The sequence below is a fragment of the Mustela lutreola genome, chromosome 8, assembly GCF_030435805.1.
Source record: "Mustela lutreola isolate mMusLut2 chromosome 8, mMusLut2.pri, whole genome shotgun sequence".
NCBI lineage: Eukaryota > Metazoa > Chordata > Mammalia > Carnivora > Mustelidae > Mustela > Mustela lutreola.
In genome coordinates, this window is record NC_081297.1 from 150,896,198 (window position 1) to 150,915,040 (window position 18,843).

General features: G+C 50.3%; 1 protein-coding gene and 1 long non-coding RNA gene across 2 annotated transcripts in view; one reads left to right on the plus strand and one right to left on the minus strand.

Moving 5' to 3' along the window:
* Window positions 1-1,548: 1,548 nt before the first annotated feature.
* MOV10L1 (Mov10 like RISC complex RNA helicase 1) overlaps window positions 1,549-18,843 on the plus strand; it is a 61,054-nt gene continuing 43,759 nt past the window's right edge. The window contains exons 1-5 of the mRNA XM_059187339.1: window positions 1,549-1,702; window positions 2,183-2,367; window positions 11,661-11,823; window positions 17,855-17,967; window positions 18,568-18,755. Of these exons, the coding sequence (XP_059043322.1) occupies window positions 1,606-1,702; window positions 2,183-2,367; window positions 11,661-11,823; window positions 17,855-17,967; window positions 18,568-18,755 (746 nt within the window). The 5' untranslated portion in view covers window positions 1,549-1,605. The remainder of the gene's footprint in view (window positions 1,703-2,182; window positions 2,368-11,660; window positions 11,824-17,854; window positions 17,968-18,567; window positions 18,756-18,843) is intronic.
* LOC131839647 (uncharacterized) lies at window positions 3,294-16,666 on the minus strand. The gene is made up of 3 exons (XR_009357036.1): window positions 16,581-16,666; window positions 14,783-14,870; window positions 3,294-3,455 (listed from the first exon to the last, which is right to left on the minus strand). It is a non-coding gene; the product is annotated as an uncharacterized LOC131839647 (long non-coding RNA).

Here is an 18,843-nt window from a genome sequence, read left to right on the forward strand (position 1 = left end):
GGTGCCACGTGTGCAAGGGTCTTGAGGTGGCCAGGCTGGAGGACGATGGGCCTAGCCGTCACATGAGGGATGAGGCCGCTGTGAGTCTGACTTGGAGGCGGACTTTTGGAAGATTTCGGGCACAGGAGCATCTGGAGCAGGCTGTGGGGCAGCCGGCGGGGGCAGCTGCCAGCTGGGATTGCGGGCAGCAGGGGTGGTGAGCGGTGAGAGGTTCTGGATGGACGTGGACGCACCCAGACGGTGTGCCCTACGGATGATGTGGGGTGAGAGGCTCAGGAGCTCCCGTGCCCGGAAGGCTTCCCCAGGAGCAGTGCAGGGGCAACATGTCTCCACCGACATGGACATGACTGTTTTGGAGGCCGAGGCTGGTAGGTCTATTGGGTGTCCACATAGACCAGCTCAAGAGTCGAGTCGAAGAGGCCAGAACACAGGGCTGATGGATATGGGGGATGGTCCTATGGAGTGGACCCTCCTGCGGCAGGCCACCTTGCAGTCTAAGCCTCTCCTTGGCACCCTGGCAGCAATGCACGACCAGGGCCCACAGCGTCGGCCTTGGGCACGTTTGCCCCCCAACCCAGGAAAACCCAGGGACACCCCACTCCAGTCTTAGATGCAGTCTGCAGCAGCCTTCTGAGATGTTGGGGAAGGACGACCTTCACAGCTCTCCAAGGGGAATCATAAGGACCCGGCTCAGAGGGACGCGCAAGGGTCAGGCTGCCCTTGGACCTACTGAAAGGACAACACGCAGGTCAAACCACCCCAGGAGACCGCAGCATCCTGTCCACGATGACCCCGGGGCCCCCAGGATAATCTACTGGAAGGGCGGCTCGCAAGTCACAACGACCGCCAGGGTCTGACCGACTGAGGACAGCACGAGTCACAGCACCCGGGCCCGGGGCCGGCCGACGGAGGACAGCCCGGGTCACACCGACGCCGGGCCGGGCAGACAGAGCAGGGAGCCGCGGGTCGCCGGGAGCAGCTCCCGACACGGACGTGGATGGGTGGACTCGTCCACACCGCATTCTCCGAGCGGCTCCGAGCCGACCCGAGACGTCGGAGCGCGCGCTCGGCAGCCGGGGGAGAGGCAGCGCAGCGGGTCCAGGGTTAGCGCGGGAGGCGGCGACCCCCAGCTCGGCCGCGGGGGTCAGCGCCCGACGGTCCGCACCCCGGGCCCCGCAGGCAGCGCGAGAGGAACAGGGACACGCCAAGGCCCGCTGGGCGCCTCGCTCCGCGCGCAGACGCTCCGGCGGACTCGACCCGAGCCGCGCGCGCCGCCGGGGCCGAACCTCCGCGCCGCGCTCCGGCCGGCGCCCCCACGGGCCGCGCGCGCCCGAGGCCCCGCCCACAGCGCGACACCCGGCGCCGAGCACGACGTCTCGCCCTCCGGCGGCTCGCCTCGCCCGGCGCGCGCCCACGGCCGCCAACGGCCAACCCCCAGCGGCTAACGGCCACGGCGCCTGCGGCGAGCTGATTGGCCGAGCTGCGAAGCGGGGTGCGCAGGCGCGGGCGCGCCGGCCCCATTGGCCGAGGGCGGCGGGAAGCGCGTGGCCGCGTGCGGACGCTCCTCCGGCGGCGGCGGCGCGGCGTGTGAGGCGGCGGCCGGCCATGCTGCGACTCGCGACCAAGCTGGTGGCGTTCTTCTGGAGGAGGGCGGACGGCCCGGCCGAGGGCGCGGCGACGCCGGGCGCCGAGCTCGCGGAAGGTGCCTCGCGGGGCGCGGAGGGCGGCCTCGTGCGGGGCGGCTGGCGTGTGCGCGGGCCCGGGGCGGCGGGGATCCGAGCGGCGGGGATCCGAGCGGCCCGTGCTCCCCGTGGGCGCCGGCGGTCAGGGGGTCTCGCCGAGCTCTGGAGAGCGGCGCGAGTCCGGAGGGAGCGGGGAGCCGCCGCGGGAGCCGTCCGTGCGCCGACCCCGACCCCGCGCGGCCCCGACCCCGGCAGCACGCGGTAAGGGGCCGGCTCTGCGCTGGACCCGCTTCGGTCACGCACCCCCAGACCGCCGCGTGCGTGGAGCCGGTCTCCGCGTGACCCCCGGGAGCGGGCCCGGAGAGCTGGGCTGCGGCCCCCTGCCCCGGGCACCGGTAGGTCTCGGAGGACAAAGCCCGCCCCGGGGCCCCGGCCGCGCGCTCCCGGACCCCGCCTTCCTCTGCTCCCCCGGGTCGTGCAGCGCCGTGTGCGCGTCTCAGGTGACCCGAAGCTGCGGAGCGTGCGGGGAGTGGTGACGAGGTACTGCAGCGACTACGGCATGATCGACGACCTGGTCTACTTCTCCGGCGACGCGGTGGCCAGCAAGGCGCTGCTCGACGTGGGCCAGGAGGTCATCGCGGTCGTGCAAGAGGACCGGGTGTCCCGCGGACTCCGAGCCGTCCGGGTAAGGCTGCGCGGCTCGCGGCGCTCGCGTCGGCGCGGCTCGGCCTTCGGGGAGCCTCGGGGCGTGCGCAAGGCGCCCTCGGTTTCTGCCCCGAGACCTCCGGGGCAGTTTGGGCGCGCGACGCCAGCTCCGCAGAAGGAGGTCGCGGAGCAGGAAACGCGGGTCTGCGGTTCGTGTCGTGGCGGAGGAGGCTCAGCGCTTGCAAATCCGCGGAGATGGAGAACCGTTGGAGCCTCTTTTTCTTCGGGCAAACCTGCACCCTTAGCTGGTTGCTTTTCGGGAAGTCTAAATCCTCGAGGCCACAGCATCCCACGGACTCTGCGGCCAGCGACGTCCGCGCGACGGTCGCTTCAGAAGGCGGCACCAGCCGCGCCGCGGTTCCAGGAGCACCGGCGACGTCCCCAGGCACCCCGGTCTGCTTCCGTGTGCCACCGGGACTCCCTGTCTTGTTCTTGGCTTCGTGCGCGGAAGCGCGCGTCTCGCCTGCACACGCTTGCGAGTTGAAACAGCTGTGTCCACCCCTGCTTCCAGGGGCCCCACTCTTAGCCACTAAGAATGGCCTTGGACCATAGCCTTCCAGACGTATTTGATTTAGGAGCCCTGTTCCAGCAGGCCCCACAAAGTCCACGGGGCAGAAAGAGCGGGCCCTTGTAATCCGGTGGGCAGACATGATTAGTGGACTCTATCATCAGTTATTTTTACTTAAAAACAGTATTACCGGGACGCCTGGGGGGCGCAGTGGGTGAAGCCGCTGCCTTCGGCTCCCACCTTGATCCCCAGGTCCTGGGATCGGGCCCCGCATCGGGCTCTCTGCTCAGCGGGGAGCCTGCTTCCTCCTCTCTCTCTCTCTGCCTGCCTCTCTGCCTGCTTGTGATCTCTGTCTGCCAAATAAATAAGTAAATCTTTGGGGGGGAAAAAGAGTTTTATTGAGACAGGACGCCAGGGTGGCTGGGTCAGTCAAGCATCTGCCTTGGGCTCAGGTCCTCAGGGCAGGATCCCAGGGTCCTCGGGTCTAGTCCTGCTCCGGGGCTTCAGGCTCAGCCAGAAGTCTGCTTCTCGCTCTGCCTCTGCCTCTCCCTGCCGACTGTCTGTATATGTCAAATAAATAAGTAAAACCTTCAGAAAACGTTTTATTGAGATATAATCTACGTACCCACTTGAGGTATACAGTTCAGTGTTTTAATATATTCACAGAGTTATGCAGCTGTCACCACAGTCTGTCATAAGCTGTTAAAAATATAATAAAGAACTTGTTCTTTAGGGAAAATTTTTCTTTGCATAGCTGCTTTTTCAATATGATCTCACCGTGTCACCCTGCCCAGGCTTCATTCTCCCTCTCCCCATTCTTGACTCTTTGGTCTTTGGGAGGAAAACTACTGGGGTTCAGAATTTCTCTGTGAAATGTCATTTCCACTTCAAAAAACGGTTCATAGGGGCGCCTGGGTGGCTCAGTGGGTTCAGCCTCTGCCTTCGACTCAGGTCATGATCCCAGAGTCCTGGGGTCAAGTCCCGCATCGGGCTCTCTGCTCAGCGGGGAGCCTGCTTCCTCCTCTCTCTCTCTCTCTGCCTGCCTCTGCCTACTTGTGATCTCTGTCTGTCAAACAAATAAATAAAATTTCCAAAAAAAAAAAAAAAAAAAGTTTTTTTAAACTCTTAATCACCATCACCTATTTCACCCATCCCCCCACATCTCTCTTCTGGTGACTGTCATTTTGTATAATTACAAATCTGTTTCTCGGTTTATTTTGCCTTCTTTTCCCTCTTTGCTCATTGGTTTTGTTTCTTAAATTCCACGTATGCGTGGAATCATATGGTATTTGTTTTTCTCTACTTCGTGCAGCAGAATATCCTCTGCTTCTATCCGTGTCGTTGCAAATGGCAAGATTCATCTTTTGATGACTGAGTAGTATTGCATTTTGTGTATGGCTATATACTACCTCTTCTTTATTCACTCATCTCTTGGTGGACACGTGGGCTCCTTCCATAATTCAGCTGTTGTAAATAATGCTGCTGTAAAGGTAGGAGATACGCGTACCCTGGAAATTCATGGTTTTGTATTTCGGGGGCAAATACGTTGTGGTGCGATGACCTGATCATAGGGTAGCTCTACTTTCAATTATTTACGTATTTATTTGACAGAGACACAGTGAGAGAGGAAACACAAGCACGGGAAGTGGGAGAGAGAGAAGCAGGCTTCCCTCGGAGCAGGGAGCCCGATGCGGGGCTTGATCCCAGAACCCTGGGATCATGACCTGAGCCGAAGGCAGACATTTAACTGACTAAGCCCCCCAGGTGCCCCAGCTTTTTTTTTTTTAAAGATAAGGGTCCAGTTTGTTTGTTTGTTTCTTTGTTTCTTTCCCTTTCTTTCTTTCTGGTTTTGTTTATTTGAGAGAGAGAGCACAAGTAGGGGAAGCAGGAGGGAGAGGGAGAGAGAAGCAGGCTCCCAGCTGAGCAGGGAGCCCCATGGGGGACTTTATCCCAGGACCTGGGATCATGACCTGAGCCAAAGACAGCAGCCCAATGACTGAGCCAGGCAGGTGCCCTCTTTTTAACTTTTGAGGAACCTCCATACTGTTCTCCAGAGGGGCTACAGCAGCTTGCATTCCCACCAGTGCAGGAAGCTCCCCTTTCTCTACATCCTAGCCAGCACCTGTTGTTTCCTGACTTGTTACTTGTGACCATTCTGACCAGCCTGACATTGAGTCTCATCGTGGTTTTGATTCGTGTTTCCCTGATGAGAAGTCCAACATCTTTTCATGTGTCTCTTGGTCGTCTGGATGTCTTCTTGGGAGAAATCTCTGTTCATGTCTTCTGCCCATTTTTAATTGGATTATTTGGTTTGGGGTGTTAAAGGAAATTTTTATATATTTTGGATACTATTTATCAGAGATGTCATTTACAAATAACTTTTTCCATTGAATATGTTGCTTTTTATTTATTTTTTAAGATTTTATTTATTTATTTGACAGAGAGGGATCACAAGTAGGGAGAGAGGCAGGCAGAGAGAGAGAGGAGGAAGCAGGCTCCCCGCTGAGCAGAGAGCGGGGCTCGATCCCAGGACCCTGAGATCATGACCTGAGCCCAAGGCAGAGGCTTTAACCCGCTGAGCCACCCAGGCGCCCCTAGTATGTTGCTTTTTAGTTTTGTTGATTATTTCCTTTGCTGAGCACAAGCTTTTTATTTTAATGAAGTCCCAGTAGGAGTGGGACTTGACTCAGGAGCCACATCTAGAAAGATGTTATGACTGATGTCAGAGAAATTACTGCCTGTGCTCCCTTCTGAGATTTTTGTTATTTCAGGCCTCATATTTAGGTCTTTCATCCATTTTGAGTTTTCTTTTGTGTGTGGTGTAAGAGTGTAGTCCAGTTTCATGCTTTTACATGTCTCTGTGCAGTTTTCCCAATACCATTTGTTGAAGAGACTGCCTGCTTCCCTCCCATTGGATATTCATCCCTTTGTCGAACATTTACTGACCCTGTAACTGTGGGTTTATTTCTGGGGTTTTTTTTTTATCCTATTCCCTTGATTTTTGTGTCTGTTTTTATGCCTGGACCGTAATGTTTTAATTACTGTTGCTTTGTAACTCGAGGTCTGGAGTTGTGATGCTTCCAGTTTTGTTTTTCCTTTTCAGGATTGCTTTGTCCGTTCGAGGTCTTTGTGGCTCCATACGAGTTTCAGGATTGTTTGTTCTAGTTCTGTGAACACTGCTGTCGGCATTTTGAGAGGGCTTGCATGGAACGTGTAGATTGCTTTGGGTGGTATAGACGTTTGAATAGTATTTTTCCTCTAACCCATGAGCGTGGAATGTGCTTCCATTTCCTGCAGCGTCCTGAGTGTCTTTCCTCAGGGTTTCAGTGTTTTCAGAGCGCAGGTCTTTCACCTTTTTGGTTAAGTTTATTCCTAAGTATTTTATTGTTTTTGATCCAATTGTAAATGGGATGACTTTCTCAAGTTCACCTTCTGCAGCTTCATTATTAGTGTATACAAATGCGACAGATTTTTCTATATCGATATGTATTCTGTGATTTTACTAAGTTCATTTATCAGTTCCAGTTTTTTGGTGGAGCCTTTCGGGTTTTCTAAACGTATATTGTATCGTGTCATCTGCGTATGCTAACTTCTTTCTTACCAATCTGGATGCTGCTTATTCTGTATGTCCTCTAACTGCTGTGGCTAGGACTTGCAGTACTCCAGCAAATAAAAGTGGGACGAGTGCACATCCTTGTCTTGTTGGGAAATGAGAGCTTTTTAAGGAATATTGTTACATGAAAGTATTGTAGCTGCTTCTCCCGAGATTATGTTTTGACTATTTTTTCAAGTTTTGTTTTATGTAGTTAAATGTGTCTATCTTTTTTCCTTGTGGCTTTTGGCCTCTAAGAATCCTTAGAGAGGCTTGTTCCACTTCTTAGACATATGCAGTCAAGTTTTCTCTGAAAATTGTCTATTGACATTTAAATATTTAGTCTGCCTGAAATTTATATGCTATACAGGCTGAAAGAGGGAACCAGACATTTCTCTCTCAGGAGCTGACCGGTCATCCCACTTTTTTCCTTCTGATCAAGAGTGTCCCTTTATCATACACCAGAACCCCATCTGTATGGGGCCCTGTTGGTCCTCATGCCTGTGTGTCGGCCCTCGCGGCACTGTCTCATCCTTGGGTGGTAGGCGGGTTTCCCTCCTCGACGTGGATAGCATTCTCCCGCTCTCTGATTATTCTGGGTGAACACTGGGGTCATTCTATTGTCCCTCCTATTCAGCTCAGAATCTCTTTGGACAGCACTGAGTTTGTGGAACCGTTTAGGCCGAGCGACCAGTAGATCACGCATTCGCATCTCCTGAGACAACTTCCCCGATTACGTAAGCCTCCTTTATCTTCTTTTGGTAGCTCAATACCTTTATTTAGATTCTACAAATTTTTTATTTCCAAGAACTTTAATGTTTATATTCCATTATCAATATGACTTTGCTTTGTATTTTTTTTTTTTAAGATTTCTTTATTTACTTTAGAGAGAGAACAAGAGCATGAGCAGGAGGTGCAGAGGGAGAGCAGGAATCTCAAGTAGGCTCCATGCCCAGTGTGGAGCCCAGTGGAGGGCTCAACCCTGTGACCCAGAGATTAGACCTGAGCTGAAACCAAGAATCAGATACTCAACTTACGGCACCACTCTGTGCCCCCTAAATTTTTAAATTAGTATTTTTCTTCATATGTAGGGTTTTGTCATATAATTTGGTAGTTGGCAAATTTAGGGAGTTGAACTCCTTTTTAAAAATGGTTGAGATGAGGGGCGTCTGGGTGGCTCACTTGGTTAAGTGGCTGCCTTCTGCTCAGGTCATGATTCTGGGATCCAGGGATCAAGCCCCACATCGGGCTCCCTGCTCAGCAGAGAGCCTGCTTTTCTTCATGCTTACTTGTGCTCTCTTTCTGTCAAATAAATAAATTCTTTTTTTTAAAAATGGTTGAGGGGCGCCTGGGTGGCTCAGTCCGTTAAACTTCTGCCTTTGGCTTATATCCTGATCTCAGGGTCCTGGGATCGGCCCCGCATCGGGCTCTCTGCTCAGCAGGGAGCGTGCTTCCCCCCGCCCCCACCCTGGCTCCGTCTGCCTCTGCCTACTTGTGATCTCTCTCTCTCTCTGTCAGATAAATAAATAAATTCTCTTTTTAAAAAATGATTTAGATGAGGAGGGCCTGGGGTAAGGTTAAGCATCGGACTCTTGATTTTGGCTCAGGTCCAGATCTCAGGGATTGTGGGATCAGCACCACATCAGGCTCCTTGCTGGGCGTGGAGCCTGCTTGAACTTGTCTTTCTCCCTCTCCCATTCCCACCCAGCCCCATGCGCACGTGCATTCTCTCTCTCTCAAAAAAAAAAAAAAATGGTTTGGGGCACCTGGAGGGCTCCGTCGATTGAGCGTCCAACTCTTGGTTTTTGGCTCAGGTCATGATCTCAGAGTCATGGGATCAAGCCCCGTGTTGGGCTCTGTGTTCAGCACCGAGTCTTACTTCAGATTCTCTCTCCCTCTCCCTCCTGCTCACTTACTCTTTCTCTTTCACATAAGTAAATAAATAAAATCTTTCAAAAAAAATGTTTGAGGTATACTTTATTCTAGTTAGCAAATGGCAGTTTAATGCTTAATATTATCTTTTTAAATCTTAAAAATAGTACATTTAGGGGCGCCTGGGTGGCTCAGTGGGTTAAAGCCTCTGCCTTCGGCTCAGGTCATGATCTCAGGGTCCTGGGATCGAGTTCCGCATGGGGCTCTCTGCTCAGCGGGGAGCCTGCTGCCTCCTCTATCTCTGCCTCTCTGCCTGCTTGTGATCTCTGTCTGTCAAATAAATAAAGAAAATCTTTTTTAAAAAATAGTACATTTAAGTAACATTTTAGAATTGCATCCTTCAAGATGATAGCATCAATCATGTGTTGGCTATTTACATTTAAACGTATTAAAAGTAAATAAAATTTAAGATTGCTCAGCTTCACTAACCACATTTTCAGTGCTAAGTGCAGCTGGTGGCTACCAAATCAGGCTGCACAAACGCAAAATGTCTCTGTCGTTGCAGAAAGTTTTAGAAGGTTGCTCTGGCCTACGCTGCTACCGAAAGAAAGAAAGAAAGAAATCGCGTGTACTCCCGCTGTCCTTTATTTCCTCAGGCTCGGAGCGCTCCTTGGGTTCTGCTCTCAGCTTTTCAGTAGATTCCTGAGTCACTTGAACAGTGTGCTCATACCTTCGCTTGCTTTGCCCACATTAGGTAGTATGTACTGATTTCATGAAGGATGTGGAATTTCCTTATTTTTTACACAGCTTTACTATGGTGAAATATACATAAGATTTACCATTTTAACCATTTTTGGTATACAACCCAGTGACAGGTACATACCCATTATCATCATTTTCCCAATTTTACCATCGTTCCTAAAACAATAATTCAGTTTTACTTTCTATCTCTATGAATTTGACTCTTCTAGGTATCTCACACACATGGAATCATGCAATATTTGTCCTTGCGTATTTGCATTACTGAACTTGGCATAGTATTTTCAAGGTTTATCCATGTAACCTGTATCAGAATTTTATTCCTTTTTATGGCTGAGGAATAGTCCACTGTATGTATAGATTACACTTAGTACCGTCATCTGTTGAACACTTAGGTTGTTTCTACCTTTTGGGTATCGTGAATGATGCTGCTCTGAGCAAGTGTCTTTGAGTCCCCGTTTTCTGTCGGGTATATGCCTTGCAGTGGAATTAAAGAAGTCGTATAGTCATTCTGTGTTTAGCTCTTTGAGGAACCAGCAAACTTTTCCATAGTAGCTGCACCATTTCTGTTCCTTCCAGCAATGCCCAGGGATTCCAGTTTTTCTACATCTTGGCCAACACAAGTTACTTTCTTTTTTCTTTTTTTTTTGAGAGTAGCCGTCCTAGTGGATACAGAGTGGTATTTTGCTGTGGGTTTGATTTACCTTCCCTTAATAATCAGTGACGCTGAACATCTTTTCATGTGCTTGGTCATTTATAAACCTTATTTGGAGAAATGCCTATTTAAGTTCTTTGTCCATATTTTCATTGTCTTGTTTATTTTCTTCTTGACTTACAGAAATTCTTTATATATTCTGGGTGTGTTGATCTTTTATCAGATACGTGATTTACAAGCGTTCCTGCTGTGCTGTGGGTTATCTTCTCAGCTTCAGTTGATCGTTTTCTTCGATACAAGGACATTTCAAATTTTGGTGAAGTGGAATTTATCCTTTTTTTTTTTTAGTTGACTGTGCTTTGGCTATGACAATGAAAAAGTCATTGATTAATCCAAGATCATGAAGATTTTCACCTTTGCTTGCTTCTAAAAGTTTAATAGTTCTAGCTCTTAGATTTAAGTCTGATCCACCTCGTGTTAATTTTTTAATATGGTGTTGGGTAAGGGTTCGCCTTCGTTCATTTGCGCGTTGGTGTCATTTTCTCAGCACGATTTTTTTTAAAGATTTATTTAGTTATTTGACAGAGAGAGATCACAAGTAGGCAGAGAGGCAGGCAGAGAGAGAGAGAGAGGCAGAAGGAGCCTCCCTGCTGAGGAGAGAGCCCGGCTCGGGGGGCTCCATCCCCGGACCTGGGATCATGACCTGAGCCGAAGGCAGAGGCTCTACCCCACTGAGCCACCCTGCGATCAGCACCATTATTCGAGAGGACCGCACAGTGGGGTACCTTTTCTCCTTTGAGTGGTCTCTGTGCCCTTGTGAAGGTCACTGGCGCACACTCTTTACCATCGGTCTTGAGTTTGTCTTTATGGCGCTACACGCTCTTGATTGCTGAGGCTTCACAGAACTTTGTTCTCCCTTTTCAAGGTTGTTTTTGCTGTTCAGGGTCCCTTGAGAGTCCATGTGAACTTTAGAATACCATTGAAAATGTTCCTGGGATTTCGAGAGGGTTACATCGAATCTGTACATCCCATGGGATAGTATTGGTACCTTCATATTAGGTCTCCTAGTCCATGAATGCTTTGTCCGTCTGTGTCTTTTTTTAACTTCTCTCAGCCACATTTTGTAGCTTTTAGTGTATGTATTTCATCTTTTTGCTTAACTTTATTCCTAAGTGTTTTATTATTTTCTGACGATATTGTAAATGGAATTGTTTTCCAGATTTCTGGTTTGGGCTCGTTCATTGTGAGTGCACATATAGGAGAGGGATTTTTCTATATTGATCTTGTATTCTACAGGTTTGCTGAATTTATTAGCTGAAATTTAAAAAATTAATAGATTTTTATGGAATATTTAGCAGTTTCTACATATAAAATCATACCACTACAAACAAATATTTTAACTTTTTCGTTCTAGTTTAGGTGCCTTTTACTTCTTTTTCTTGTCCAGTTTCTCTGGTTAGGGCCTGAATACTTTTTTTGAACAGATGTAGCAAAGTTTCCTTGCCTGGTTCCTTATCCTAATGGAAAACCTTTCAATTTTTCTGTCATTGAATGTGAGGTTAGGCGTGGGTTTTTCTTATGTGGGCTTAATCATGTTGAAATCTCCTTCAATTCTTGGTTGGAGCGTTCTCTCATGAAAGGGGGTTGTTTTGTCAAATGTTTTCTCTGCGTCAGCTGAGAATTTCGTGTATTTTTTTCCCTTTGTTTTACCAATGTGTGGTGTATTATACTGATCACTTTTCACGTGTGAAACTTCTTTGTATTCTGGATAAACTGGCCTTGATTGCACTGTGTAACCCTATTAATGCACTCTCATGTTTGGAATACCTGTCTTCATGAGAGATACTTTCCTGTAGCCTGCGGTTTGAGCAGCAGGTTGTCTTACAGGTGGAGGCCGTCTCTGATAAGTGGGAAGGCGACAGCAAGAGCCAGGGCGGGGGCCTGTCGCCGTCCGGCCCCCACGTGCTGATTGGCTGTGTGACTTCGCTGATGGAGGGTGCGGGCTACATCAGTCAGACCACATACTTCTCTCTGGAGAGTGTTTGCGAAGGTATGTCAGATGGGTTTCTGCTCACTTTTGAGATGAAATTTTCTCTGTTTTTTTTTTTTTTTTAATTTTATGAATTAGCTTTGAGATAGTTACACACAGGAAAGTGTCAAATTTGAGCGTGCTTTGTTTATGGAGCGGTTTTCAGATGACAATGCCTTCGTCGGGAGCCGGCTCCCAGCGGCATAGGTAGTGTAGGTTGCTGTGATTTGTTTTGTGCCGTTTGTTGAATGGAGTCACTAATTTCTGGGTAATTGTTCCTTTCAAGTAAGTATCATTACTAATCTAAGTCAACGGCGTCATAGATGTACAAGGCACCTTCTGTTTTTACAGTACTTCGGATGTTTTAAAATAGGACTTGGGGATGGCTTTGTCCTTCCCACAGTGTATATCCGTTTTTAATTGCATTTATTTTTAACTATCAAATTTTGTTTTTACGTGTAAGTATGTAATTTGTTAATGCCATTCGTGAGTTCAGCAACAGTTGAGTGTGTACTGCTGTCTACAGCGATGGGTCGGGAGTAACCCAGTAGGGGAGCGAGATGAGGAAGACCTTAGACCTTCCTCCCAAGGAGAAACAGACCAGTACATGCCTTGGAATTGGGCGAGATTGGAAAACTGCATGGGCAGGGTGGTTTCCGAGCTGAATTCCAGCTGCTCACCCTGCCAGCCACACGCTGAGAGAGGGAGAGCCACAGTTCTCTCCCACCTCAGCTGCCCGGGAGCCCAGTGCAGGAGGTAGATGAGCTCAGCCCCCTGGCCACTTGCTGTTCTACTTTTCTTAGGTGTAAAAGCTGGGATTCTGACCTTGGTTGCTAACCCTGGAAGCTTCCAAAATGAAATTGACAGATGGCTGGGGGTTTTAAATCTCTGTTCTGCCAGAAAACTCTCAATTCTGGCAAAATCGATCCTACAGTTTCTCAGCTTCAGAGGGAATTGCTAGGTCCCTGTAACTATGTGACAGGAGGCCACTCCCAGACGGGGACACAGTTCAAGCCGCAGATACTGTTGGAAGGTGCTGGAGTAGTTGACCATGAGGACTGGTACCTGAAGCACGGGTCGAGGCATTTTATTAAGATTTTCTGAAGTCTTCTTGAGCTGAGAAAATCAGGCCCACAGAGACAAACAGCTGACGGCCTGACCTCCACAGCAAAAGAACATCCTTGGAAGAGAAATCACAATGTGAAAAAAGATCATGGGCGTCCAAAATAAAGGTCATGGGCCTTTTCTGGAAAAGGCCAGATGGTAAAGCTTGTGGGTCACGTGGTCTCTTGCAGCTCCTTGCCTCGAGGTCGATGGCAGCATGAACACAGGCCCGTAGGCAGCACCAGAGCAGAAAGGTGCAGTGGGTTTCTGTCAAACTATTTGCACAAACAGGTGGCGGGATTCCAGTGCACATCCCTGATCAGAAAGTGGGAGGAGGAAGAATTGGGCTAGACGTTTCGTTTACTTAAGGGAGAGTCCGGATACACCGGTGCTTTCTGGCATTCGTTCAGCAAATATTGGAAGGGCTTACACTGGGCCTGGCACAGTTTCGTAGAATGTGCTCTGATGGAAGGGAGAAGACAGGACGCGGTTTTCTGCTCTGCAGGAACTGGTGAGTGGTAGGGCAGGAGGTGGGCGGCTTAGGATTCCTCTGGGGCTCGTAAGGCCCAGCGTCCCTGTGTGCAGAGCGGACCAAGGGCTCTGTGAGGAGGGGCCAGGTGAAGCTCAGGTTGGGTTCGGACCCTTCCAAAGACCTCGAGAGTCTGCAGCTGTGCGCAGCGTGCGTGGGAGTCGAGCAAGTCTGGCTGCCTCAGGAAGGGGTGTCACTGGGGACAGGTGTGAGCCTGTGAGTACTGAAGGGTGTGATGGTGGGAGGGAAGGTGTCAGGATCTCAGAGTCCCCTCAGTCTCAGACTGTAAAGGCAGTGGTGGACCTCAGCCCAGTTCTGTGGATGACTCTTCAGACCTCAGCCTACAGATAACTCTCATGGGAATTCTTTTTCTGTGTGCATACTGTCCCCGCTGAGCCAGCCAGGGGCCCTCCTCCTGTTCCTGAGAGTTCTTAACGTGGGGGAAGAGCCCAAGCTGTTTTACACATGAATACCCAGTTACTCCTTAACCCTTTGGCCCAACGCTGTTAAAATGGAATTGGGCATTCAGCCTCAAGCAGGCTTTCTTGTGCTCCGCTGTGACCTTGGAGGCTGCCCGTTCCATTTTGGTGACTGCCCTGTGAATTGTGGAATGTGCTCAGCAGCATCTCTGAGCTCTGACCACTAGATGCCAGTGACTGCCATCCTGGCCCCCAGTTTTGAGAAACTCGAATGTCTGTGGATGTGGCTGGGAAACAGAATGACTCTGGGTAGAAGTCACCTAAGAGCAGGGTTTAGAGTCCCAACTGCGCGACAGACCCACTTCTTTCCTCTTTTTTCTCAGAGCAAGCAGTGGGTAGCCCTGTGACATCTGCGTATCCACGTAACCGGCGTGACCCGAGCTCCCCGCCCAGGTCACGAGTCAGGTTATTTTTTTCTTGTCAAATTAAACTGGTTGATGGACCCATTTGTGTAGTAAAGAACACGTGCCCCGGGTCCTTCCTCTGAGCCCTTTCACCAGGCCCAGGAACCGGTGCCGCACACAGGACAGGGTGCCGTGCCGTGCGTGGGGGTGTGCCTTAGTGACCAGTGCGCCTCTTCAGGCCCTGCTCTTCATCTGCCTGTGTCCCTGAGGACCCGAGATTTTCTCTCTGAGAACCCCAACCCAGCAGCTGGTCCCTCCTTCCCGGGTTGGAGCCCAGCCCTCCGAACACCCTCTCCTGCGGCCGGAGCTCTGCAGCCTCTGGTGCCCTTCTGTATCCTTCCCGTTCTGTCTGCCCGGTAGGGACCGCCCAGCCTTGCCCTCTGGCTTTGGGTTGGGATTAGCCTAAGGAGAGCCCCCAGCGACTGGCAGAAGGCAGGGGAGAGAGGTCAGGATCATACCCCCACCTCGTGTTCTGACGGCGGCTCTCTCCTCTCCCATGGCCGGAGTCATAGCCGGGGTGATCCCGTCACTTAGTGTCCACACTGGTACACACTGAGAAGTGGGAAGGGGTGTGAAAAGGAATTAAGTCATTTTTTGGATACTTGCATATTGACGAGCAGACGGATTTTACTACACTGGCGGACCTTTCAAGTAGCGTTATTCAGAAACTGCGAAACTTTTTTTAGAAAAAGAATACTTGGGCCTTTTAAAACCACTTAATATTATTCAGTCGTTATATCCTTGACACATAATAACATTGTAATTTTTCACCATTTCTAACACCATGTCACTAATATTAAAAACATACACTGGGCGCATAGGTGGCTCAGTTGGTTAAGCGTCTGACTCTTGACTTCAGCCCAGTTTTCATGATCTCAGGGTCATGAGATCCAGCCCCCCTTAACTGGGCTCCACACTCGGCTCAGCGGAAGTCTGGTTGTGGTCTTCTCTCTCCCTTTCCCTCTGCTCCCAAGTCCCGCCCCCACCATGTGCACACATTCTCGCGCTCTCTCTCAAACCAGTAAATAAAATCTTAATATTTAAAAATAAAAAAATTAATAAAATTAGAAACATAAATTTTTTTAGTATCAAATTTCATTTTTTTATTCAGTGGTTTGGAATCTCCAAACTGCATTTTATGGTTAAGAAACTTGAAACTGAAGCCTTTGACTGGCTCTCTCTATAGGCTATAACACTTTTAATTGAGAAAATATTAGTAAGCTCAGAGCAAATTCTACAAAATCCTTAAGTTTGATATTTTTCTTTTTTTTTCTTTTTTTAATTATTTATTTGACAGAGAGAGAGACAGTGAGAGGGAACACAAGCAGGGGGAGTGGGAGAAGAAGAAGCAGGCCTCCCGCTGAGCAGGGAACCTGATGCGGGCCCGATGCCCAGACCCTGGGATCATAACCCGAGCCAAAGGCAGACGCTCTACGACTGAGCCACCCAGGCGCTCCAAGTCTGGTATTTTTCTATTGAGACTTGTTAACTATGTCAGCGCAGATGTTTTTACAGGGCCTGTTTGTTTGCCTCTATGAGTGCAAAGGTGATCAAATGCTCTCATAAATTAAAACTAATCAAATGAGTTGTCTCTAAGATTTTTTTGAGTGTCAAGTCAGATACAGATGCTGTAAATTGGTACGTCTTGTCCACTTCAGTCATTCCATTACAGAGCATCTGTTTACCCAGTTAAACATCAGGGCTTTCTCGGAAGACTTAGCACAGGCCGGATAGTGTGGACTCCCATCATACGACTTCAGCTCTACGCCGCAGGTGCCAGGCAGGCTCCGGCGGCCTCGTGGCTTCATTCCCTCTGCTGCTTTGGTAGAAAGGAGTGTCGCTGTTTTCTGTTTACAAGCTGTATTTTCAATAACTGCAATTTATTTTCTTTTTTAAATATTTTATTTCTTTGAGAGAGAGGTGCAGAGGCAGAGGAAGAAACAGGCTCCCCACTAGCAGGGAGCCCAACTCGGGGCTCAGTCCCAGGACCCCGAGATCATGACCTGAGCTGAAGGCAGATGCTTAACCAGCTGAGCCCCCTAGACATCCCTGATTCCATGATTCTGATGGAGGAAAAAAATCACACTATTATTTGAATTTGTTTTGCTGTTTCTTTTCTCTTCGAGATAACTGTTTATAAAACTAGCATATTGCTTCATTTTCATGTGTATCTGAAGAGATTTGGAATAAAAAATTAGTGGAATTATGTTAAATATTTGACAAAGTCATGGTTTTTAAGTCAACATACAAGTATGTCCTAACCTGTAAAATTGTGCTTCTGGGCCTGTCCTCTTAAAACGCCCCTTGCCCGGAAGCCAACGGCTCTAGCCCATGTGTCTCTTCTGGTTCCACGCCATCAGTGGTACCACTGTGGCCCTCGTGCTGATCGGTCCCTGTCAGGAGATGTTTGGGCTCTCAGGTGTTTATCATCAGCTTTCTTGAGAAACAAATTCAGTTTTAAATTGTGCACATTTGGGTTTTGTTTGTGTGTTTTTTATTTTTACTGTTTTAGAGAGAGTGCACGTATGTATACAGTGGGGAGGGGCAGAAGGAAAGGGAGACCCCCGGGCAGACTCCCCGCTGAGCATGGAGCCTTACACGGCGGCGCTCCAGCCCACAACCCTGAGACCGTGACCTGAGCCGAAAGCCAGAGTCAGACACTTCCCTGCTGGAGCCACCCGGGTGTCCCTGTCCTTCTATTCCTTGAGCCGATGGCTGTCAAAAGTACTGCAAAATGACAAAAACGTGGTAACCAGTTGTAGCTTCACACCATGCACCATAACACACCCTCTCAGATGGTGCTTCCTGTGTCATGGACTGACGGACGGTTATGCCACGGCATGTCCTTGAGCCTGCAGTTGCCCAGCGTGCCCGCCCGCCAGCCAGTGGCAGCCTAGGGCACCTTGCCTCCTGCAGGCCGCAACACAGCTGCCTGCCCCCCCCCCCGGCCCCCCAGGATCTGGCAGGGCCACTGAGTGCTCCCTGCCCCCACCACCGGAGCTGGCATAGACACCCCTACTCTCAGGTCTGAGCGCATAGCCCTTTGTCACCTGTGGGGGTGGGGGTGGGGGGCACTCACACTGCTTCTGGGAAGAACTGACAGAGCAGTGGCCCGTGTTAGAGAAACTGCTGGCCACTTTGAGTCGCACTCCCTAGAGGCTAGAGGTGGAAGAGATGTGCTATTGAGCCTATTTTGTTGCAATTAGGAATAGCGCATAGGAAAAACGTGGGGAATGTTGGAAACCACCTGGGATCCCGAAATTGCACAAACCAGGTGTTTGACCATGTAAGCCACAAACCTCTCTGGGCTCCCTGCCTTTGCCCTCATAGGCTGGAGAGGGTAAGGCTGCAGAAAGGCAAGTCTGTAACATCCACAGCTCCAATTAATTGGGGAAACCCAGAAGAAAAACCAAGGTTGGAAATGGGTTTCTTGGGTAGAAGAGAAATGGTTTCTGTGTATCATAACCTCAGAATGACGTGTATACTTTGGTATGACCAACATTACCAAGTAAGCACCATGGTTTCCCTGTTTGGAGGTTTCGAGCCCTGCAAGGGAGACTGGGTGGAGGCGGAGTACTGGATCCGGCCGGGCACGTGGAACAGCGAGGCCATCTCCGTGAAGCCGCTGAGGTACAAGCGCGTGGAAAGGGTAGGTGCCGGCCCTCGCCCGACCTTACCTTGTGCCCTCCGGCCCAGGCTTCCCCTGGGTGCGTCGGGAAGTCCAGCTGTTTCCTTGCTGAGAATGCGGATTTCCTTAAGGAGATCCCTGGAGATCCCCTGGCATGCTTGCACGATGAAATTCTACTTCTGTAGTTCGTGCAGAAGGTGCCGACGCTCTGCTTGCTGGGAGGGAGACGGTGGGTGAAGGACTGGAGCCGTAGAGGCCGGCGTGCTCTGGCGCTGGAGACGAGTTTTCAGAGGTGCAGGTGGCAGCGTGTGCTGGGCTGGGGCAGAGACCCGGGGAGTGAGCACCGGCCACCCGACGCGCTCTGACTGCACAACCTCAGCCTTGGCTCTGAGGGCCCTCACACATTGATGGAATCTTCAGGGCTTCGCTTCTCCAAGACCAGGGTCCCCCACTCCCTCCCAAGGCTGCACTTTGCCTGCAACGGGGCCCAGGTGAGGTGTTGCCAAACAGCTCACCGGTGTGTGTTTCTGGTTCTGGAGGCCAACCCGAGACGGGCTGGTTTGGAGAGTCAGGCTCTGGTGTGGCCCATGTTCACACCGTCCTCAATGACTGTGTTTGCAGGTCTGCATTTCTAGCCTCTGCGGTAGAAACGGGGTGATAGATGACAGCATCTTTTTCACCTTGGACTCTCTGAAGCTTGCTGAGGGATACGTGCCTCGAAGACATGACGTGGTCAGTGCCGTGGTGGTGGAGAGCAGCCAGTCGTGCTATGTCTGGAGAGCCCTGTGCATGACCCCCGTGAAAAGACGGTAACGAGGAAACCGCTTTCTTCTTTGGGAGCGAGAGGCCCAGTTGAAGTGTATTTTAAGAGTTGCTTTAATAAGCTCAGTAATAGCC